General features: G+C 42.2%; 1 protein-coding gene across 1 annotated transcript; it reads right to left on the minus strand.

The window, feature by feature from the left end:
- Window positions 1-7996: 7996 nt before the first annotated feature.
- Window positions 7997-25078, minus strand: CCDC125 (coiled-coil domain containing 125). Its single transcript, XM_072139071.1, has 12 exons — window positions 24442-25078; window positions 21211-21529; window positions 18794-18852; window positions 17275-17361; window positions 16202-16279; window positions 13210-13295; window positions 11373-11455; window positions 11106-11221; window positions 10260-10364; window positions 9676-9853; window positions 9136-9269; window positions 7997-8402 (listed from the first exon to the last, which is right to left on the minus strand). Exons 2-12 carry the CDS (start codon window positions 21491-21493, stop codon window positions 8061-8063), a joined length of 1551 nt encoding a protein of 516 aa, XP_071995172.1. The 5' UTR covers window positions 21494-21529; window positions 24442-25078; the 3' UTR covers window positions 7997-8060.
- Window positions 25079-25456: the final 378 nt, after the last annotated feature.

The raw sequence follows: 25456 nt of genomic DNA on the forward strand, positions 1-25456 counted from the left end.
ATGTTATAGAGCAGGAGGAGCTGAGCAGATTGTACATAGTGTCCTATCTGCAGGGAGTATGTTATAGAGCAGGAGGAGCTGAGCAGATTGTACATAGTGTTTTATCTGCAGGCAGCATGTTATAGAACAGGAGGAGCTGAGCATATTATATATAGTGTGCATGCAGCATGTTATAGAGAAGGAGGAGCTGAGCAGATTGTATATAGTATACTATCTGCAGGGTGCAAGTTATAGAGCAGGAGGAGCTATGCAGATTGTACATAGTGTCCTGCCTACTTGCAGCATGGTATATATAGCAGGAGGAGTTGAGCAGATTGCACATATTGTCCTATCTACAGGCAGCATGTTATACTACAGAAGGAGCTGAGCAGATTGTACAGCATTCTGTCCACAAACAGCATGTTATAGAGCAGGAGGAGCTGGGCAGATTGTACATGCTGTCATATCTGAAGACAGCATATTTTATAGCAGGGGGAGCTGAGTAGATTATACAGGCAGTCCCCGGGTTACGTACAAGATAAGTTCCGTAGGTTTGTTCTTAAGTTGAATTTGTATGTAAGTCGGAACCGTATACTTTATAATTATAAACCAAGACAGAAGTTTTTTTTGGTCTCTATGACAATTGGATTTTAAAAATGTTGTGTTGTCATAAGAACCAGGATTAACAATAAAGCTTCACTACAGACACATTTGATAACTGTTACAGCTGGTTATTGTAACCTAGGGCTAAAGTACAGTAAATTCATAGCTCCCAACCGTCCCGATTTTGACGGGACTTTCCCGTTTTTCGTACCTCTGCCCCGCGTCACGGGCAGCTATGAGATTGTCACGGATTCTCCTCCCAGGTCCCGCTGTGTCCCGGTGCTGTGTCCCCATAGTAAATACTTTGAAAGTCTGAACTCAAGTACAGAATGGCTTCTACAGACATCGGGAGGGAATCCTTTTCAGAGAAGTGTCGGGTTAGCGGAGAGCAGGGACCACGTCATCAGCTTCAGATCAGCATCTGTCCATATATGGTCACTGCATCTCCTAGGGTTCCCCAGAGCAGACATCTGGCAGGGAATCCTTTTCAGAGAAGTGTTGGCTTAGCTGAGAGAGCAGGGACCACGTCATCAGGTCAGATCAGTATCTGTCCATATATGGTCTCCAGGGCTTCCCCAGACACAAGCTCTTTATATCATTAAATTAAATAAAGTTTTGCCCAGGCTGAGATTCAAACCTGGGACCCTCTGCACTGCAGACAGGAGCTTAACTAACTTTGATTTGCCACAATAATGGATTCCATGTGATGCTGGGTGCTGGTTTTGGACCTTGCTGTATGACAGGGGCGTCAGGTCTGTGGTGTAGTTGTGCTCTTACCTTCTTTCTCTTTATTGGTTTCATAGAAGGGAACGGAGAGGAATTATTAGTGCGTTCCCTGATACTTCATTTTTATGGTGAACTTGGGCCACCAAATCTTCCCATACTTTCTATATGGGGAACACATTAACTTTTACTGGATTTCCTGTTTAATGGGTTAATCATACAAGCTGTGTTTATGTGACACTAGAAAGTAATGACAACCCACATGATGGATAAAGGATCATGGAAACCCCTTTAACACAATACTAAGGCCAATGACAACACAGTAGAGGGCTACTTTTTAGGACCAGTGTATAGGCCTCTTATTATCTTAGTGCATTATGTCTCTCAGAGACCTACCCATAGGACCAGCAACAGAGGACCCCCTTATCTACTGGGCCCACCCTGCAGCTGCATGGGCTAAGTCAATACAATGGATGCCTCTTAAGGGTATATTCACACTGCATCCTGGGTGATGCAAATTTGAGGCCGCATATATGTCCCGATGGCGGCGGTACGCGTTCTGCGCCGTACACTGGGAAAAGTAAGAGCATGCTATATCTTTCCCCGTGTGTGGGGCCCTGTTCTCTATGGAAAGGGGTCACTCCTCCTCCTCTCCAGCGCACAGCCCTATGCCCGGACGGCTGTGTGAATGTATCCAAAGGCTGAGGACATGCGGTGAGAGTTGAATTCACTTTGTTTTCCCACAAAACAAGTTAGGCCCTATCCACAGGATAAGGCATAGGGCACAGGAATGGTGGGGGAATGTGGAGGAGACCCCCACAGATCATGAGAACCAGGTGTCTGATGGGGTCCCAGGTATCTCTGTCGGACCCCTTGTCACACCCCGACATTAATGGTGCCGATAACCGCAGTGCTAAGTGACTTACACTAAAGTTATTGTTATTTAAAAGGGGGTTACAGACATTGATGACCGTAGCGGATTACCGTATATTCCCGTGTATAAGACGAGTTTTTCAGCACAAAAAATGGGCTGAAAATGTCCCCTCGGCTCATACACGAGTAGACTTAATAAACGTAAAAAATAATAAACTTATATACTCACCCTCCAATGGCCCCGATGTCCGTGCGACTCGTCTTCTGGCTTCCGTGCCTGTCTTCTTTCTTCTGTAACATTGTGCTGGGCGCCGCCGCCTAGCACGATGTGACAGAAGACGGGCGCGGAAGCCAGAAGAGGACCCGGGCGGACATCGGGGCAGCAGCGCTGCACATTGGGGCCACCGGAGGGTGAGTATATAAGTTTTTTTTTTTTTTAATGCTGGGCTGTGCTGTATACTACTGGGGGCTGGCTGGGCTGTGCTGTACACTACTGTGGGCTGGCTGGGCTGTGCTGTATACTACTGGGGGCTGGCTGGGCAGCGCTGTATACTACTGGGGGCAGGCTGGGCAGTGCTGTATACTACTGGGGGCAGGCTGGGCAGTGCTGTATTCTACTGGGGGCAGTGCTGTATACTACTGGGGGCAGGCTGGGCAGTGCTGTATACTACTGGGGGCTGGCTGGGCTGTGCTGTACACTACTGGGGGCTGGCTGGGCTGTGCTGTATACTACTGGGGGCTGGCTGGGCAGCGCTGTATACTACTGGGGGCAGGCTGTGCTGTATACTACTGGGGGCAGGCTGGGCAGTGCTGTATACTACGGGGGGCGGGCTGTATACTACGGGGGCGGGCTGGGCAGTGCTGTATATTACTAGGGGCAGGCTGGGCAGTGCTGTATACTACTGGGGGCAGGCTGGGCAGTGCTGTATACTACTGGGGGCAGGCTGGGCAGTGCTGTATACTACTTGGGGCAGGCTGTATACTATTGGGGGCAGGCTGTATACTATAGGGGGCTGGCTGGCTATATACTGGGGGGGGGGGGTCTGTGACCAATGCATTTCCCACCCTTGGCTTATACTCGAGTCAATAGGTTTTCCCAGTTTTTGGTGGTAAAATTAGGGGCCTCGGCTTATACTCGGGTCGGCTTATACTCGAGTATAAACGGTATATTATAGGCGGTTTTTGCAGTAGCCCGGGGCCCAAGCCACCACCAAATTTTTATACTGAGAAGGGCCTTCACCCATGAAATCCTCATACATCTGTTACTGCTTTCAATACACATGTACAAAAGAGCCATCTCAGGACCTTTGAAGTTCCTCCAAAGACCTGGAAACTACAGATTGAAAGCAGCAGAAGGGACACATCCTCAGTTCCTCAATAACTTGATTCTATTACTTTATGTAGGAAGTGATTTCCCGACTTGTGGGGGTTATAATATTGATACAGCTTGGGGCCATCTTAATCTACTCCTAATTAATAACCTTACCATAGAATAAATTACCAATATCAAATTAGTGTGTGTGTGGGGGAAGGGGGGGGGGTTGACAGCCGATTCCAGCACACAGATAACAAAGACAGACATTGAATTTGTTATCAATGTACGATCAGTTTAGCAACACCAACAGTGTTTTACATAATAACCAAAGTATATCAACATCTTTCTGCTAATAAGAGGTTTGGTCACTGCAGAATGAGACACTGTATAATGAGACAGATCCCTGCTTAGTGCTGACCTGGCAAGTGATTCCAGCTGAAGTGTTGAAACGATTACCCATGGAGATTCTCCGCATTATCCTGTCCTCTCTTGCTCTTGTCTTTCAAGGGCAACCAGACTTCTTGGGGCACTTCAATAAGTTTGTGATGTTGTAAAGATGAAATATTCTAGAAATCACAGACTTGGAACAACCAACTTCTCTTGCTATGGCTAATAGGGGGTGAACATTTCAGTCACTTTGGAATGGCACAAACTTTTTTGCAAAGTCAGTGAAAACCTGAAAGTTAGGCTGCCAGGTAAGTAAGGTTTGTCAGATAATTAAAGAGGACCTGTCACCCCCCAAAAAGACCCCCACCAAAGATGCCCGCCTTAATCCCCCCCCCCCCCAGCAGCTTTCTATTTATGCCATTTATTTAAAAATTTACGTTGTGAAAGTGTGTTTTAATCGATCCGACCTCTTACCATATAAGAGGTCAGATCCTCGTATCTTGTGAGCTGTAGTCGGCCTTATGCACGAGGGGGCCGGCCGGCCGGCACCCCCCCCCCCCTCCATGCCCCTGTCAGCTGCCGGCTGTATGTGATGCAGTGATCCCTGTGAGCTGCAGCATTTAGCGGCCGGGGCCGGCGGGATCTCGCACAGAGGGACGGAGCTGACGGGGGGAGCTGTACATGGCCGCTGTGTAACACCAGAAAGAACACTTTGTCTTCTTTGACGGGAGGGACACTGAGAGATGCGGTTCCGGATTATTTAGAAGGTGGCGGACAGTGGCTGCGGCCGCGCTGACTGTATACTACATGGTGCTGGCTGGCTGTTTACCGCATGGGTCTGGCTGGCTGTATACTACAGGGGGCTAGCTGTATACTACAGGGGGCAGGCTGTATACTACAGGGAGCTGGCTGTATACTACAGGGATCTGACTGGCTGTATACTACAGGGATCTGACTGGCTGTATACTACAGGGATCTGACTGGCTGTATACTACAGGGGGCTGGCTGGCTGTATACTACAGGGGGCTGGCTGTATACTACAGGGGGCTGGCTGGCTGTATACTAAAGGGGCCGGCTGTATACTACAAGGGGCTGTCTGGCTGTATACTACAGGGGGCTGGCTGGCTGCATACTACAGGGGGCTGGCTGTATACTACAGAGAGCTGACTGGCTGTATACTACAGGGTGCTGGCTGGCTATATACTACAGGGGGCTGGCTGTATACTACAAGGGGCTGTCTGGCTGTATACTACAGGGGGCTGGCTGTATACTACAAGGGGCTGTCTGGCTGTATACTACAAGGCGCTGGCTGGCTTTTTGCTACAGGGGGCTGGCTGTATACTTCATGGGGGCTGGCTGGCTGTATACTACACCCTCGGCTTATACTCGAGTCAGTAGGTTTTCCCAGTTTTGGTGGTAAAATTAGGGTTCTCGGCTTATACTCGAGTATATACGTTGTATTTTTAGGGTACAGTGTACGGTCCCCCGAAAAAATACAAAAAGAAAGGAGACCAAAATTGAAAATTTTCTTTTCCTTCATACATTAAAAAATGAATCAAATCTCATCAATAAGCTATAGACCTACTAAAATGAAATATTTGTAAAGTGCATCTCATGTCGCAAAAAATAAGCCCTTATATGTTGAAATTGCAAAGAAAAAAAATAAAGATTGTTTAGCCAATGCATAATCTGCTGTGAATAGCGCAGCTTCCCTTCAGTGCCCTGGCGTGTGCCCATACAGCAGGTTACCACCACATATGGGGGATTGTTATACTCGGGAGGGATTGGGTATCAAATTGAGCGTTTTGGTATTTTATCCACTGAGAATTTGTACATTTTATGAAAAACACATTCATTTAGCCAAAAGAATTTTAATTTCAAAATTACATCTGATCCAATGGGTGTATTTTCTATAATAAGGTAATTTATGGGGTTTTACTTTTATTTAGGCCTCTCAAATAAACCTGAGCAGGTCCTTTAATAGCGTGATTTTGCGTTTATGAAAATGTGAAAAATTGCAGCAAAAGTTCAGAGCCCCATAACATCCTACAAAAATGAGAGAATGCGTAAAACACTATGGAGACATTTGTTGAATGTTACTTATTAAGTTGCTGTTATGACTATGTGTGGAAAAAGTAAAACATTTAGAATTTTGAAAATCGAGAATTTTTCCAAATTTTCACCACATATCTGATTTTCTCATAAATAAATGCAAAACATGCCACCAAAATTTTCAACGAACAGGAAGTACAAAGTACAATAGTGACACGGCAGATTTGACAAAAAAACAGGCCACGTCAGGAAGGTGAAAAGTTTCTTCGGAAGGGAAGATCTAATGGTAAATTTCTACTGACCTTCTAAACCATAATCTATCTTTAGTTAATACTAGAATACTTTCTACACTAAACTACAGTTTATCCAACTAATATGCTAATTTCTGGCAGAGGTTGCTGGGGCATGGAGTAGCCTCTCTGGGCAGCAGGGGCAAAGGCTGCTGCTTCCCTGCTTCTGCAGGCTTAGCTCCTACAGTGTCCGCTATGTGCAGACTCTTATGCAGAAGACACCCGCATAGTGGCGGTGCGAGATATTGCAGAGGCTACTAGGGGGTGGAGAAGCCTTTATTTCCACTGTCTGGAGAGGCTACTCCACGCCCCAGCAGCCTCTGCCAGAAATGAGCATATTAGTTTAACTGTAGTTTAGATAATAATCTAGGACAGTGGTGACAAACCGATGGCACCGGTGCCAGAGGCGGCAATAAGAGCCATCACCAAAGAGTATCTTCATGGATTCTTGCAGGACTTGCTGCACTCAGTGCTATCTCAGCACTGCCTAAGACTACAGGAGGAATTAGAAGGTGTGGACAGATCTGGATTATCATTGTAGCTCCGGCTCCAGGCCTGAAAATTCTTCCTATTCAGCGGAACCTCCTCCTGAATTTGACCTCCTTTGTTTTAATGTATTGGTGTTCTCAGGATACTGATTAATTGAAAGCTATGACAGAGAAGGGAGAAAGAAGTTACTGATTCAACTGCTGGCACTTTGCGATAAATAAAATGGGTTTTATGACTTCGTTAGAAAAAGGCTCGCCATCATTGGTCTAGGACTAGCTAAAGATAGATCAGGGTTTCGAAGGTCAGTGGGAACCGTCAATCAGATCTACCTTAAAAGGTAGATTTCTGATGGTAGGTTAACTTTAAAATAATGAAATGCTCTATTACTTTATTTTTTGATTTTTCAAATTTCGGTCTTTGGTTTGCGGTTTTTATGTGCAAAATAATTTTTGTAAACCCTTTCTAATTAGTTGTAGCCAAGAGCAGTTATTTATTTTAAATGCTCTATCGTATATACTGACCCAAGAATAAGCCAAGGAACCTTATTTTTCCACAAAAAAAGTGGGAAAATATATCAACTGTAAGTGTAAGCCTAAGCCTAATAAAATGTCCAGTGGAACCCCCATCATTATATTGAAAAAAAAACTTCAGTACTCCGACGCTCTGGCCTCCTTTTCTCCGTGAGGCGTTTCGCCAGTGCAGGCAGGCACACATCCATGGCCACCACCGGCGCCTCATACAGTGTGCCTGGTCACAGACATAGACACCTCTACATGCACTGCCGGGAAGCCGTGGGGAGTGGTGAGTGGTGAGTACATACAGTAGCTGAAATACTTAAGTAGAAACGTTAATTTCAGATGAAAGAAATGTGACAAAATGTTTGTATGTTTACTAGATAAAAGCTGAACATGTCAGATAAAAATGTACAGGCGGTCCCCTACTTAAGGACACCCGACTTACAGACAACCCATAGTTACAGACGGACCCCTCTGCCCACTGTGACCTCTGGTGAAGCTCTCTGGATGTTACTATAGTCCCAGACTGCAATGATCAGCTGTAAGGTGTCTGTAATGAAGCTTTATTAATAATTCTTGGTCCAATTACACCAAAAATTTTGAAACTCCAATTGTCACTGGGGCAAAAGAAAAAAACATGTCTAGAACTTCCATTATAAAATATACAGTTTCGACTTACATACAAATTCAACTTAAGAACAAACCTCCAGACCCTATCTTGTATGTAACCCGGGGACTGCCTGTATTCTGTTTATCAAACTGGGAATTTTTTTTAACAAATTAAAAGATTACTAATTACTTTAAAAAACACAAAAATATGAAGATTTCTTTGGACTACGTCTGTGGTTGCCCAGAATCTTCAGTTAGTGTCTCCTGGGTCGTCTCAGGATCTTCTGGTTGAGGAGAGACATCTTTTAGCAGTAAGGATAATGACCTTTCCAGAGTCCTTGTGCTCTGCTCCGGGCTTCTTGTGTCTGGGGAAGCATCATGTGTCCGGCAGCGGCATGGATCCTCACGTACTCCTGGATCACAGCAGTTGTGCTGCTCACTAGGAGGCTCTTCCTTATTACTACATGTGTTGTGGATTGTTTCTGGATCTACTTTGCCTTCTATAGTCCGTGCTAGCATATAGCTGACTTTCCTTTGATGCGCCAAAGCCTCCTCCTTATCATTAAGCTGCAAGTCCAAATATATAGAAATATTAGTATTTTGACCATATAGGTGTATCCATTGTGTATACCATCTACACCAGAAAATGGCTTTACTTCCTGAACAAGGCTGAAAATCACACTCTTTAGCCTCTATCCATTTACTTTCTTCCTTTAGATGTATTTAATGTAGGGTGCACACTACATTAAAGTGTAACTACATTTTCAGCAAAATAAAATAAATCAATTGTGCACATGATGATCATAAACATTGTAATATACTTTGTTGAGATTGGTTTCCTTGTCCTCTTCCGTTCTTCCTTATTTAAGCAGCTATTATTATTATTAATCAGCTTTCTGTCCTGTATCCACTGACAGCTTAGATATTAAGGAACCTGATAAAGTGTCTAATGACTAAACTCTTTATAGACAGTCCCTGGATAGTCTAGTCTCCTCAGAGAGGTGAATCATAAAGGGAGATATTCTCTATGTATAGAAAGAGTTAATTATTAGCCTCCTTATCTGTGTGGTGGACAGACCTCAGAAGGCTTACAGATACACTGCTCACTACAGGAGATAGAAGCAAAAACCTGACACAGAAAAGAAGCTTTACTAAATGGAGTGTATTATTAAGTTTACTAAAATCGCCTGCTCTATTCATTTCTGAAATTAAAAAATATTTGCTATAAGTATTTGATGGTGGCTCCATTTACCCCTTTAAAATAAAATATGATGCAAACAAAACGTTGATAATTACTTACCAGATCAATTAATAGCCGGAGAATTTCCTGTGGGTCGTCCATAGCATCCAGATTCATACTGTCGGCTGCGGATATCATCATGCCCTTTAATTTTTGACCCAAGCTCCTGTTTTTATCTCTTGAAATGGAACGTTCTAAAAAAAAAACAACAAAAAAACCCACATAAATCTGTAAACATAAGAGCATGCTATCGAACAACAAAACAACTGCAGGTGTTTGATGTAGGAAAAACTGTAATACTACATCATCTATAAGGTGAATCTAAGCCATGCAAGGTTATTTTTGAAGCCAAGACAATAGTAGACATTCTTGCCTTTTGATAATGAGATAAAATAAAGTCGGACATTACAACAAGTGGTAATTAGGAACCTGTATAAATGACATGGTGTCTATATAAACTGATGGCCAATAGTACATGGTTGCAGTGAGCTCTCCTATGAGCAGTCCTATGTTTTATTAAATAGAATGATATCAAAAATGGGGTCTTGTTACAGAGCACGATGGGACAATCAGTAGCCATGTAATAAGAAGAATCATTACCGTCCTCTTTAAGACGTCTCCAGCCGTTTAGTCTTTTGCTCCCTTTCTTGCATAGTCGCTCTATTTCACCTAGAGGCAGCGTCGCATCATTCTTGCGTTTCAGCTGCTGCTCAAAGGCAATGCGGAACGCGTCAGCCATGATGAAGGCTTCCTCCTTGCTCTTCTTCTCCACTTCAAACTACACAACAAAATCAGTATCAGTCCATCAGTGCATCATCAGTAAATACCAGGGTCCAGAGATCCACCAGAGGTCACAGTGAGCAGAGAGGTCCGTCTCTAACTAGGGGTTGTCCAGGGTTTTAAAGCTGGGGACTGCCTTTTCTTTATTTATTTTAACCCTTCTGGAAGAGTCATGTAAGAAATTCTCAAGCCCCTAATGGACCTCATAACAGTGTTACTTTTACTGGTTTTTGATGTCATGTTCTAAATGACATCTTTAGAGGAAGAACATTCCTCAAAGCACATAAATCCATAAAACATGCAAAGTGATCCTTACTTATCTCTCAGATATATACAGATACTTTTTGTCTTTTTCTATTTTACCTGACGTATGGTATAAGTGCAGTAGAATTGCTATGACTTACCTCTTGCCGGAGCTGTAGTAGCTGCTTACGAGTAGCGGCAGACATTTTAGCACATGAGCAGGGCTCTCCACAAGGACCACACGTACAGGCACCGAGCACTGCAAGCTAAACACAATAATATCAACCCTTAGAGGGGGACATTTTATATTTGAGTACACAGGAAGTCCTCTTCTTGTCCACTTCCTGTCCTTACCAGAATGCTGTTGTCTCGCTGTATGGTGAATTTAGCACTGTGTGCGAATTGTGTGTGTGAACGGCATGGCCAGACGATGATGAGCGGGCCACACACCAGTGGGTGGAGGCAACATAGACAAAGGTGGAAAAAGTTTGGGGAATGATTTTACTGTTAAGAGGAAGCAGATTTAAGCTGGGACACTTTTCAACAGGTGCAGTGGCTGGGAAGGAGGGGTAGACGAGTAAGGTTTATTGTGCTTGTTCTGGATGACAGGTTCCCTTTAATATTTGCGTACAGGAAATGGCAACAATTTTTTTGTTTTGCCTGTTAAGGTAAAACTGGGCTGTAAGTTTCTGAACGCAAGTGTCTAGGCCTAAACACATCTGCATTTCACAATACCTTCCCCCTCATGCTCTTGAATTGCATTTCATAATGCAGTTCAAGTACAAAGTGTGAACGCAGCCTAATGAAGAAATAGGTTTACACAGCAGTCATTCGACACAATTAGGTGTGAAATATGAAGAATAAGAAGAAACCGGAACTACTGCAGGAATCAGCAAAACTTCTGCAATGTACACGCAATATAATACAATTTACAGTGTTATGAAAATGAAAGGAGCAGATCCAGATCAGGGCCTGTGGATGTAGCTGTAACATTATAAGGTACTTACTTCTAATGCAGTGACTTCTGTCAGGCTGCTCTTATCAACACACAGATTATCCGTGAACATTTTCTGCTGCTTCACATCCAGCATTGCTAACAGCTCCTGACATTGCTGGTTTATAACTATACATAAGTGGAGAAACAAAAGGGAAATAAACAACAAGCTAAATAAACTAATAACTACATTTGTAGTAACCACACACTGACTGCCAGGAGTAATGAATCATGAATGTCCACCCCTAATCCATGTACACCTTATAGATGGAATTCTTACTTGTGTTTTCAGACTTCAGGACCTTCACTTCATTCGTTCGAAGCTCCAGACTTTCCTTCAAGGCTACATTTTCACATTGTATGCTTTAAATGCAGAAAAAAAAGAGAAAAGGTTAAGTCAATTTCCAATACACAATCATAGAGGACATATATAAATATAATAATACAATACAGAGTAAAAACAGTCATATGGAAACGATAGGAGCGAAGGCCCTGCTCACAAGAGCTTACAGTCTAAGGCTACATTCACACTAACATGTGCCACACGTCCGCGCCGCGGAGAGGAGAGGGGGGTGAACGGTGCTCACCCCCGTCGCTCTTTATAGTTATGTATGGTACACGGCGCCGTATTCCGGTGAAAGATAGGACATGTCCCATCTTTCTCCTGGCTACGGAACAATGTCGCTACCGCTCCCGTACGGCGCCTTGCGCCCATTGCCATCTATGGGGGCCGTATATACTCTCTACAACTATCCGTGAACTCTCGTATGTTAGTGAAACTCACCTTTACCTGTGCATTACCTTTAGCATGTCTCCACCCCGTGTTTTTCTAGTGAAGATTGGCACAAACCATTGTGTATCCTGGCTATGCAGTTCCTTTGATGCATCTCCCTGGCCGGTTCTTATCCTGCCCAAGTCCATTCTGACAGTATCTTTACAGTAGCGTGATGTTTTTTTTATGTATGGTGTTCTCCTAAAGTTTAACCGTCATTTGAAATAATTCATTATATTGTGTATGGAAGGATGTAGTGAACATTTTTCTAATACACTTTATTAACAAATTTGAATTTGTTTGTTTATGTCTATGGAGGTTGCATGAGATCACATCAAATCTCCCTTTGTTTGGTTAAACAATTCTGGTAGTGAGGATTAACCCCTTTACTTTTACCTTGGTGTTTGAAAAGTATGCTCAAAGCATACTACAGCCAGAAAGCAGAAAGGGTTAATACTCACAGCTGTGGAGAAAACAGGAGAAAAGAGAGATCTGTCTTCAATCCTGATGACAGATTTTCCCTAACAACGTGGAAGTAACATTGTAACTAGGAGGCACTTTACAGCCTGTTATGTAACTAAGGAGAATTTGGTAAGGAAGTATAATAGAAAAATGTTCACAACTGCCCCCTCCACATAATATCAAAATAATCTGAAATGACGGTTACTCTTTAAGGATTTACTATGACTGTATACGCCAATTTCACATGTACTTACTTATATGTTTCTAATTTTGCATGGAGTTGCCAGCCTTGCCAGATAACTCTGCTGTATTTTATTGTGTGTGAAACACAATAAAACTGAGTTAAAAAAAAAAAAAATTTTAAGTGATTTAATGTCAATGCTTTCCAAGCAATCAAAGTTTTGTTTTCTTTTTTTCATCACAAGTGCTATTAGGAAGTACAATTTGTCCTGGAGATAACAAGCCCTCAATTGTATCTGTAAACGGGAGAAATAAAAAGTTGTGGCTTATGGAGTGTGGTGGGTACACAAATGTAAAAAAGAAAAATGATGAAACTGAAATTTGAATACAGGGTTAATGATGTACACTTGAATAACTTAGTATACAAAAAGTGAAGTCCAGCTTCCAGGAAGTTCACAGTATAAGCCTCTGATTATTTCTTGATAGAGTCCATAAGAATACTCAAAATGCTAGAAGGACACACAACAAGGAGATAACAGAAGGACAAGCATCATACACGTTTCGTAAAGTTTCTTATTCATGGCTTGCAAAACTTAGCAAAAGCCTAAAGACTCACACTAAAAATGGCAGAACATATAAGGCACATTCTCCAAACATATAATAATAATAATATAAGTGCAGGTCATGGACACATAACACGTACCGTTCATACTTCTCCTTAAAGGACTCCTCCAGGTTCTTAAGCCTCACCTGGTCAAACTCAATTTCCCACTGCAGAACATTTATCTCCTGTATAGAAAGACGGAATAAACAGAAAGACGGAAATCAGCCACTTGGATAAAGCAGCTAAGTTCACTTAGGCAGCTTTCAAATCAACATGTGATTTCTCCAGTCGCGTATTTCTGTGCCATATGAGATTGTATATACCTGACCTTTCCATACGTGACGTATGCAGCACGTACTTAACCCTTATTTAAACGTCCCCATAGATTTTTAAGGGCATATTGAACTTAAATAAGGGTACGGTACGGTACTGATAGCATATTTTCATACAGTCGTGTGAACGTAGCATTACTGCTCTTACTGATAACAGCAATGATTTTATTTTTGCAGGCTCTGGGGTACCAGGGCGTCCCTGTCATGGCGCAGCACGATTTGTCTTTGCATAATTATGAACGCCTCTTGTGTGTATAAGTATTCACTCCTGCCTCCCCTTCCCGAGAGCCGGTGACCTAAAACCTGCATTATCTAAGTGGTTGATTTCCTTTAAATACTAAACCACCATAACTAAATATTGTCTTTTATCCTGATATTTATCCAGCGTTCTGTACAGGCTCATTGTTTGCTTTCTCTGTTCATTAACCATAGATCAGAGTGAGAACCTGACAGCAGTGACTGACAAATGACGTAGTGATAAAGGTCCTGCCATGTTACACCTATTGTGCTCGGGTTGTGTAATAAGAAAGAATCATGGGAACAATCCTGGAAAGTCAGGAACAGAGAATGTGATCACCGTGCCTGGGAGGTGACGTGTCAGCAATGAATCTCAATGCAATTTCCACATTTCATCTCCTTTAACAATGAATAACTTAACCCAAAAAAAAATTCAATCGGTCAATTGGCTTAGAAAGCAAAGCCTGGGGGAGAGTTGTCAGAGGTCCTACGCCAAATTTCTGGTATAGAAGCACCAAGATAATCAAAATGTCATACACGCCATGTGGGCATGGAGGCAGCCGCCAGCCGAGTTTGCTGGCACAAGGTGTTCCTGCCCCGTACCTGAACACTTTTTGAAGATTTGCCAACATTCAGTGGTGAATTGATATTCAAAACGGACTTTGCGTAAATTTGTCCGGCAGCCGACACAGCTGGCCGATACATTGTGAGGTCTCAGCCTCATGATGTATCCGCCATGGCGGCAGGGCTTTATCATAAGCCAATGCATGAGTGTATATATGTGTATATAGAGGGGTTGTACACACTAAAAACATTGATAACATAGCCATAGAACAGATCGTAAATATCAGATTGATGGGGATCCAATGACCAGCACCACAACACATCAGCTGATACAAAGAGAACTGGACCGGAAGCAGACAGCCCCATTCTCTGTGAAATGGTCAGATAAGGTTATTGTAGATCATTACCCAATAATTATAAGAAAAGCTAAGCTGTAGTGACACAGTTCAACCACTACACTGACAACGGTGCAGTTTGCTTCTTGTTCCAGTCTCTCTGTATCTGCTGATCTGTGTGGGGATTGTTGTTGTATCCCCACCAAACTGATTTTAGGGAAGCTCCTCAACATTTGTAGCCTAGCGTGCAAATATTTTTTTTTTTTTTAGCAAAAGTGGGTTCTTTCTAAGCCAAGTGTTTTGGTCAGTCGACTTTTTAACGTAATTCACTAACCGACCGCGTCCCTCAGAAAGAAAATACTCTGTGTAGTGGTTTTCCGTTGGTGGTGAAGGTGCTTAGCAGGAAACTCTTTTAGAGCTACCTCCAATGATTTTTACAAAGTTATGGATTGCAGCTACAGCTGCCTGTAAGACCAGCAGCACATAACCAAGGACGCACCAAGCATAGTTGTGTGTCGCTGGCCTAAGAGGCGATCCGAGAGGATAAAATGATCTGGTTGCCTAGACAAAAGTCTAAGACACCTAAGGCTCTTAAGCAATTGAGCCACTCACTACTTCCGACATGTGGCAGAAGACGTGAGTGAGGGTATGATTGCCAATATAAAATAGTTGTATTGCCTGAAATAATTGTAATGACTAAAGGGGTATTCCACTTATAGCAAGTCTTCACCTATTCACATACAAGGGGGAATTTATCTAAACCAGGAAAACTGTGCGCCAGCTTTAATAGTCCCCCTGCTGGCGTATAGCATACTGAATTTACTAAAGGGAATCCAGCCTTGTACACCCAAATCTAATGTCTGGCATGGCGTAGTTTTCCGCTATTATTGGGGCAGGCTATATGAGCCTGATGGGATCTGAAAAACTCGTAGATACATAAAAAAGAGGTGCTTTAATGAAACACCTGAATATGACCATTTATACCTTAGGAAAAAACTATTATTAAGAAATAACTTTTATGTGTCTCCTTTGCATTCAATATTGAATAGCAGAGTAAATTAATATAAGCTTCTGTCTCAATTTCCTTTATATGAATGTATGTTATTTATGTATGATTTGAGTTTAAATAGCAAGACTTGATAAAACAAGCGTGTTAACAGTAAAACTTATTTACCACTATTCTGTTATACATATAAATTTACTCCTATTCAGTTGGGCATATAACCTTTTACTTATATGCCTAATTGACACCAATAACATGTTTCTAGGTACTTTAGATCTGAAGATAGAGACATCATCCCCTAAAGCCTCTAAATGTGACTTCCTGGCTAGTAGTTTAATGGGGTAAAATCTGCTATCAGGTTCCCTTTAAGGACATACCTTATTCACTGATTGTCATTAAATTCCTAAATCAGCCATTCCTTAGTTTCATATGATTCTGGTGAAGCTGGGACATAATAATATGGTCACTGGTCCCACTGGAACTGTCTGTCACCTTTTTACTTGCACATTTCTAATTATTATTTTATTTGATTTGAGTCACATTACAACAAGTACATTAATGCTACTAGGGGTTCACTCAAATATCCCAGTAGGTGCATCCTGTACATGTGAAGGACTAACCTTTTCGAGGACTCTGCGTTGTTCTACTGCCTTCTGTAGCATGCCCTTAGTGTGACTCGTGGCTTTATCAAATACAGCCTACAAAGACAATACAACTGATCTGTATCTCAGCATCACAAATCATACAATAAATGACTTCCCCAATAACTTATTTACATATTTCCCATCTCACCAACATCTCCTGTGTTCTGTTTATCATTAGATCTGATCACCAGCTCCTTCAGCGGCTAATGCCGAAATAAATATAGTGTACACCCCAACATGGGTAATTATATACAGATGGTTAAATATGTAATAACGCCAAGAGCTTCAGAGAAAGCAGCTTGTTGCTCCAGCAAATAGATGGGATCTGAACGAAGGACCACCTTTTATAACTCTAAGAGGGGCATTTATCAGGACTTGTACAGAAGTTTGTTTGGGTTACAAGCCCTGAAATAATCACAATTACTAATGAACCGCCAGTAATTACGATTATTTCCCCCTTCACATGTGAAAAGGTGTGAATGGAAGTGCGGTCTGCGGTGTAGTGGGCTTGGGCAGGGTGTTCCTTCACACTAGCTATAACCTGCAAATATTCCGGCCTGGAAATATGCAGAGGCTATAGTGCAATTCTACAGCAGGCAGGACAGGGGGTAGAATTGTAGGCCCATGCAGCCTCTTGATGTATCAACCACAGTGGTGGTAGAGGGGCTATTATCATGTGCCAGGGTATGATAAATCTCCTGCCGAAGAGTGAATGAAGAAGGAACAACCCCTTTAGAAAGACTGGATCATGAAGAAACCCCTTGTTCACCAGAATCCTATGTAGTAATTCTCCATTCTGGTTTACAGGGTTGAGTGATAGGGTCTATCTCAATGAGCCAGAAAACAGGGCGCTCTACAGAACTGTAGCTATCCTAAGCCAATCATGTATTAAATATTTAACCTGCAGGAGCCGATTGCCCCAGAGGCACATCTATAAGAGGTTGTCTCCTTTATGAGTTTAAAGTAAGGGCTCATAGTCTTATCTCCACCTGTAAGCAGTGCCCCGTCACAACCCACCTACAGTGAAACATACATACACAATTACTTACCATGCTCTGTAATATTTTCAGGGCTTCATCCTTTCCATCGAGCTGTCTTTGGGAAGCCTCAAGTTCCACTCTTAGAAGCTCCACTTCCTGGAATTGGGAAAATTATAACTTAATATAAAGATCACAAATGAACACAACAAACAAAGATTATTGAAGAAAAACTCTCATTAAAAAACTGAAATAAAGTTAGTGTTCCAAATTGTGGTGTATGAGAAAGCATTGCCCTACGCTTAAAATGTCATTTGGAGGCCCTGCTATGAGGGGCCCAACACATAAGGTGGGGGGGATGTCCTGCACTCAGCAGTGCATCATTACTAGGGGTGACCGGTTATGAGGACTGCTTGTCCTTCCATCTACAGTTAAAACCAGAAGTTTACATACACTATATAAAAAGACACAAGTGCACGTTGTTCTCACTTTCTGACATGAAAACAGAATAAACCTTTCCTGTTTTAGGTCAATTGCCAAAATTCTTTATATTTGCCAAATGCCAGAATAATGAGAGAAACTTTCTGCAAAGTCGAAAGTTTACATTCACGAAGTGTATTATGCCTTTAACCCTTTTCTGGCCAGGGCATTGGCAACTTATTTTCATACTTACGGTTTAAGGGCAATAACTTCTATCTTTCATGCAATACTATAAAAAATTTAGCTGCGCTTCTTTTTTTTTGAGGGGGGGGGGGTAAACGGGGTGACTATGGCGATGTTTTTATAGTGTAGCACTTTTTTTTGTTTTATTTTATTGGGGATTATTAGTGTTTATTTTGTTGTTTTTGGGGACATTTCCACAATTTTTATTGTGGACTTGCACAAGTCTGGTTCATCCTTGGGTGCAAGTTTCAAAAACCTGAAGATGTCTCGTTCATCTGTACAAACTATTATAAGCAAGTACAAACAATGGGAATGTAAAGCCATCATTCCCCTAATGAAGAAGACGGGTTCTGTGTATGTAAACTTCTAGTTTTATTGTGTTCCTTTCTTCTGAATCGCCATATGAGGGGTTTACTTAAAATCTACCCAAATCTCTGCCATAATAGCAAAGTCTGCAGCATCAGGCGTTCAGTAGAAGAAACATACTAATCTACCACTGCATATTCTCCTCCGATATCTGCTATACACATTGCATGGTTGGCCGGTCTTTGTGGATTCAGCAACCATCTTCTAGGGTTTGGCACTCATGCCTCTAGCATCTGACAACTAGTGGCCCCTACAGATAGGTATTCATGTTATATCAAATGACCAATTTTAGCTGGGTCTTCAAATTCTGTGACAGACATAAAAATGAGAGCAAAGGGTTGCAAAAAAAGCTGAATTTCTAGAATTATGATCCCACGGTCATTATGACACTAATGCTGAGGAACTCGCAAAACTAGTTAGATGGAAGGAGCAGACTAGGACTAGTTATTATTACACAGAGAAGTAGTCAGGACTGTGGTAGGACCTCACTACAAGTCTAATATAGCAGGGGTTACAGGGATATCATACAGCACAAAGACTGCATAAGGTAATACGAACGCACTTCTGTAAGGTCTTGGAGACGTTGTCGCAGATCCTCATTCGAGATTTCCGAGCTGGCATCTACAAAGACAAAGGGAATGATAAGGTTAACTAGCGGATTGTCTGTAATACATCCATGAATAATTTCCCACACAATGACTGAGCCAAATATGGGATATGTACCATATATTGCCTTTCTGTGGCTGTGGACACTCGGCTTTATGAGAGTGGAGGGGTGAGCAGGGCAGCCATTTGGGAGGATTTAGTGTGACTGGAGGGTTTAGCCCCACAAGGATAAGAAGGGGCCCCAAGTCACAGAAACCCTTCCTCCCTTCACTGTACAGATAGGGCCGGATTATCATTCTTGGAGGGCCCACAATATTTGCCAGACAGTGGCAGCCCTTGGGGTTAGGCATTCTCATCGCTCCTCTCTCCCGATTTCAACCGTGTGACTGCCCAAGTGAAAGGGCCTTAAAGTTACAGGTGGAAGAGCTGTATATGAAATCCCAATATACAGGTGGTCCCCTACTTAAGGACACCCGACTTACAGACAACCCATAGTTACAGACGGACCCCTCTACCCACTGTGACCTCTGGTGAAGCTCTCTGGATGCTTTACTACAGTCCCAGACTGCAATGATCAGCTGTAAGATGTCTGTAATGAAGCTTTATTGATAATTCTTGGTCCAATTACACCAAAAATTTTGAAACTCCAATTGTCACTGGGGCAAAAGAAAAAAAAATTGTCTAGAACTTCCATTGTAAAATATACAGTTTCGACTTACATACAAATTCAACTTAAGAACAAACCTCCAGACCCTATCTTGTATGTAACCCGGGGACTGCCTGTATTCATTTAACAGTGGATATCTCCGCTTCTGTGGTATCCAGATGCACAATATAATTAGAGCTTATTTTTCAGGGTAGGGCTTATATTTTAACTACATTTTGAAAAGGAAGAAAAATCATGCTAGGGTTTGTTTTGGGGGGAAACAAGGTAGAGCAAGACCAAAAAACGTTTTATTAGGTAAAATAAACAGGTGCGCAACAAAAGACTCAGAGGAGAATCATGAACACACTTTACAGGGCTCACATCTAAGTCCGTAACATCTTCTTGGTTCCGTTCTGTCCCCTAGGTTCCAGTGTTAAGTACGAGGACTGACACACAATGCATTCTGAACACACTACACACTAAACAGACCGGGCACCAATGTTTCCTCTGTTTGTATAGTTATGTGCAGGTGATTTAACATTATTATACTGCACTAGGATTATTTTTCTGGTATAACTGGATTTACACTGTAATGTGCCTTTAAAAGAAGTTTGCATATTGGAAGCAACGTTCATTCTGGATATCCGCCTAATTTCAGATTTGGCTGAGAACAAGCCCAGGCCGTCCTACCAGGATCCTCCATGAGGTTGTGTGTGCAGGTTTTTGGCAAAGGCAGTAAATTGAAGTTTACTTAAGAATACATGGAGGAATCGGAATTTGTTCCCATTGTTCGGAACATGGAGAGGAAGACATCATGTGATGCTGGACAGGAGGTGGACTGATCGGGCATGTCCTGCAGCCATATCCTTCTTTTCCTAAATATCAGATGGAGATGAAAGGTCTCCATTTCTATAATCATCCTGACTATAATCAATATCAATATACTGTACAGGGAATGTCCAATCCATATACATTACTGATATTGTGAGTAAATTTAAAAATCTGAAAACGGTCAGAAACTTTTCAACAAACTTTGTATAAATCAACAGTACAAGTGTCTACAAGATACTTTGTAATATATGTTATCAGAGAAAATCTCAGCCTAACAAGACAGAACTCGTCAAAGTTCACGCCAGTGTTTGGCAGGTTCTGTTGAACTTTCCAATAAAAATAATGGAAAAAAATAGCACATAAGTCCATATCTTTACCGCTACTACAAAAAACTGATGTAGGAAACAAAAAGCGCCCACAACAAAGTGTGTAATGGAAAGATCCAACGCAGGTGTGAACTGGGCCTTAGCAAGACAGACAGGAGGTCATGAAGATAATGGTAGGAGAAGTGAGTAACAGCAGCTAGGTCTCCACCCAGCAGCTATGAGACAACAGCAAATTACAGCTAAGGATTACGGAAGGGAAAACTACCAAAATAGAAAAAATACACACTGTCACATCATGGCCAGAAACAGTGCTCCCACTTATGTTCACACACTGGGCTCCTGATTTAGGGCTCTTCTAAAAGGTCAAGTAAAATGCACAAAAATCAGTCTGTGTGTTTCCTGGATTTAGCCCCAACTCAAGTTAGCGCATTAGTTTCACACATAAAAACAGGTTTTCCAGCCCAAAACTTACACATAGGAGGCGGCAGCAAGGATTAATCAGGTTCCTGTGAGGGATCAGACGTGTGAGTTATGGTTTGTATACCACCTCATTCATCTCTCTAGTCTTACCGATGCTGTTCTGTCTGCAGCGGGTGTAGCCCTCTCTGGCCGGCCGCACAGTCTCCCTGTCCTCGGACACACCAGGTTTTGCACCCTGATGTCTTGTGGTCCAATCTTCGTCTCCTTTCTTAACAAGATGGTAATGATGAGAACCGGATCCTTTCCTCACTTTGACTGTTTTTGTCCCACTTTCATGAAGACCCTCATACAGTCCACCGGGTTTTCTCCCGAAGCCTTCTCCCAGGTCTCCTCCAGCCATGAAGTCCTCCTCCTCCGTCAGGCCGTCAGTCATCGCCCAAGAGGGAAGAAATGGAGGGAAGTCTAAGATCTACAACACACAAGAATAAGCTGCTCCACATACCTATAATCAGGGGCGAAACTTGAGGGGGTGCAGAGGGTGCGATCGCAACCGGGCCCAGGAGGTTTAGGGGGGCCATAAGTTGTCACTTTCCCATATGAGAAGACTAGTACTATATACCATACATTATAGTCGGGGCCTGGCACAGACTTTGCACTGGAGCCCATCAGCTTCTAGTTACGCCACTGCCTATAATAGTACTGCAAGATAACAGTCCACATACCTACCCTCACCTTATTATACACATACCTACCCTCACCTTATTATACACATACAGTACCTACCCTCACCTTATTATACACATACAGTACCTACCCTCACCTTATTATACACATACAGTACCTACCCTCACCTTATTATACACATACCTACCCTCACCTTATTATACACATACAGTACCTACCCTCACCTTATTATACACATACAGTACCTACCCTCACCTTATTATACACATACAGTACCTATCCTCACCTTATTATACACATACAGTACCTACCCTCACCTTATTATACACATACAGTACCTACCCTCACCTTATTATACACATACAGTACCTATCCTCACCTTATTATACACATACAGTACCTATCCTCACCTTATTATACACATACAGTACCTACCCTCACCTTATTATACACATACAGTACCTATCCTCACCTTATTATACACATACAGTACCTACCCTCACCTTATTATACACATACAGTACCTACCCTCACCTTATTATACACATACAGTACCTATCCTCACCTTATTATACACCTACCTACCCTCACCTTATTATACACATACCTACCCTCACCTTATTATACACATACCTACCCTCACCTTATTATACACATGGCTACCCTGAGATAATAATACACATCTTTGCGCTGACCTTATAGTAGTAGTACTACCCCCTGTATATATACTGTCAGTACTAGTACTACCCCCGGTATATATACTGTCAGTACTAGTACTACCCCCTGTATATATACTGTCAGTACTAGTACTACCCCCGGTATATATACTGTCAGTACTAGTACTACCCCCGGTATATATACTGTCAGTACTAGTACTACCCCCGGTATATATAATGTCAGTACTAGTACTACCCCCTGTATATATAATGTCAGTACTAGTAATACCCTTTGTATATATACTGTCAGTACTAGTACTACCCCCTGTATATATACTGTCAGTACTAGTACTACCCCCGGTATATATAATGTCAGTACTAGTACTACCCCCTGTATATATAATGTCAGTACTAGTAATACCCTTTGTATATATACTGTCAGTACTAGTACTACCCCCGGTATATATAATGTCAGTACTAGTACTACCCCCTGTATATATACTGTCAGTACTAGTAATACCCTCTATATATATATACTGTCAGTACTAGTACTACCCTCTATATATATACTGTCAGTACTAGTACTACCCTCTATATATATACTGTCAGTACTAGTACTACCCTCTGTATATATACTGTCAGTACTAGTACTACCCCCTGTATATATACTGTCAGTACTAGTACTACCCCCTGTATATATACTGTCAGTACTGGTACTACCCCCTGTATATATACTGTCAGTACTGGTACTACCCCCTGTATATATACTGTCAGTACTAGTACTACCCCCTGTATATATAATGTCAGTACTAGTACTACCCCCTGTATATATAATGTCAGTACTAGTAATACCCTCTATATATATACTGTCAGTACTAGTACTACCCCCGGTATATATACTGTCAGTACTAGTACTACCCCCGGTATATATACTGTCAGTACTAGTACTACCCCCGGTATATATACTGTCAGTACTAGTACTACCCCCGGTATATATAATGTCAGTACTAGTACTACCCCCTGTATATATAATGTCAGTACTAGTAATACCTCCTGTGTATATACTGTCAGTACTAGTACTACCCCCTGTATATATACTGTCAGTACTAGTACTACCCCCTGTATATATACTGTCAGTACTAGTACTACCCCCTGTATATATACTGTCAGTACTAGTACTACCCCCTGTATATATAATGTCAGTACTAGTAATACCCTCTGTATATATACTGTCAGTACTAGTAATACCCTCTATATATATACTGTCAGTACTAGTACTACCCCCTGTATATATAATGTCAGTACTAGTACTATCCCTATATATACACTGTCAGTACTAGTAATACCCTCTGTATATATACTGTCAGTACTAATACCCCCTGTATATATACTGTCAGTACTAGTACTACCCCCTGTATATATAATGTCAGTACTATCCCTATATATACACTGTCAGTACTAGTACTATCCTCTGTATATATACTGTCAGTACTAATACCCCCTGTATATATACTGGCAGTACTAGTACTACCCCCTGTATATATAATGTCAGTACTAGTACTATCCCTATATATACACTGTCAGTACTAGTACTACCCTCTGTATATATACTGTCAGTACTAATACCCCCTGTATATATACTGTCAGAACTAATAATGTCCCAGAATATACACTGCCAGTACTAGTTATGCCCCAGTATATACAGTATCGGTACTAGCAATACCAACTGTATGTATACTGTCATACTAGTAATGTCCCGGTATATATACAGTATTCCAGTATATACAGTCAGTTCCCTCTATGACTACATAGTACAGGGCAGTGTCAGCAGCTCCTCATTGTGTACTCAGGAAACCTCACCACCCCTCCCAGCGGCCGCCATGTACTACGTGCACACACCGGGCGGGCAGTATGGGGGGCTCACACATCCCCCTGCCCCCGACTGTGGAGCAGCAGGTGCCCCCCATGTAACTCCACACTCCCCCACAGTCTATAGGACACGTACAGAGCGCCCCCAGCACACACAGCAAAGGGGTCTTACCTGCCGTGCACAGGGGTCTCCGGCTGTAGACACAATACTGTACAGGGGTCTCCGGGCTGTACACTCAGTACTGTACAGGGGTCTCCGGGCGGTCGGGCTCTTCCTCCTCCGGAGATGTTACACTACTTGCGGATCAGGGATTTCCTCCTGCACAGACGTGGCCTCCCCTCCTCCTGGTCACATGACCCGGGGCCGGCACCTGCTGCACCTGTATCCAGTGTATAGCGGAGGCTCTGCTAGAAGTGTATATAATGCTGCTACCGTATATACTGCTGTGTACTAAATGGTATAGCCACTCTATATACTGCTGTTACTGATGTATATACTTCTATTACACATTTCTAATGCATTTAATACTACTACTCTATATATACTCTGGGTTATAACTAGTTTATATACTCATTGGGGAGCTCTATCATTAGACAGGATTTTGAGCAGTTGTCTGTTTGTTAGACTGGCAGGTTTCCAACAGTCGGATTTATAGTCGGGTGTATGTGTAGTGTTAGATGTCTTCTGATGTGACTCTATAGAGACTGCACCAGTCGCACGTATGTTTAACATCTGCTCAATTTCTGTCTCTTTGCGATGTTTTTGCACCAGAAATTCTCAGATACCTCAAACATAAAATTGAGCAAAAACTTCAAAATTGACCAAGTTTAAGATAAATCTCCCCCCACAGAGCAATGGACCCATATACACTACCTCCTATGTGGTGTAGTTTTGCAATTAAATTTGCCTTCTTTTGAAAATTCTCAATTGAGAATTCTCTGTGGTGTATTTTTGCATTGCACGACTTTACAGTTGGGGTTTTTCTTGCTAAAACCCACCCACAAAAACGACATTTGCGCAAAAATTTGCAACAATTATACGCCAAGAAGCTACTAATGATAAATCTCCCACATTGTGTTTGGGAGGAAGAAGGGCAAGTACAACCTCCGAAACACAAATCCAAACCACTGCTTTGATTTCTGTTTGTATGAATACACATGCATCGGAACCCAGCACCCGGGGTCCT

This window comes from Engystomops pustulosus, chromosome 1, assembly GCF_040894005.1.
Source record: "Engystomops pustulosus chromosome 1, aEngPut4.maternal, whole genome shotgun sequence".
NCBI classification, from domain to species: domain Eukaryota; kingdom Metazoa; phylum Chordata; class Amphibia; order Anura; family Leptodactylidae; genus Engystomops; species Engystomops pustulosus.

What these genes read in the sequence shown, in the direction of transcription:
- CCDC125 (XM_072139071.1), bottom strand. Translation starts at nt 21,493, where the DNA reads ATGACTGACGGCCTGACGGAGGAGGAGGACTTCATGGCTGGAGGAGAC. An exon ending in GTCTCCAAGACCTTACAGAA is followed by an intron (nt 17,362 to 18,793) that starts GTGCGTTCGTAT and finishes TCCCAATTCCAG; the next exon opens with GAAGTGGAGCTTCTAAGAGT. An exon ending in GAGACGTCTTAAAGAGGACG is followed by an intron (nt 9,270 to 9,675) that starts GTAATGATTCTT and finishes TTTTTTTTTTAG; the next exon opens with AACGTTCCATTTCAAGAGAT.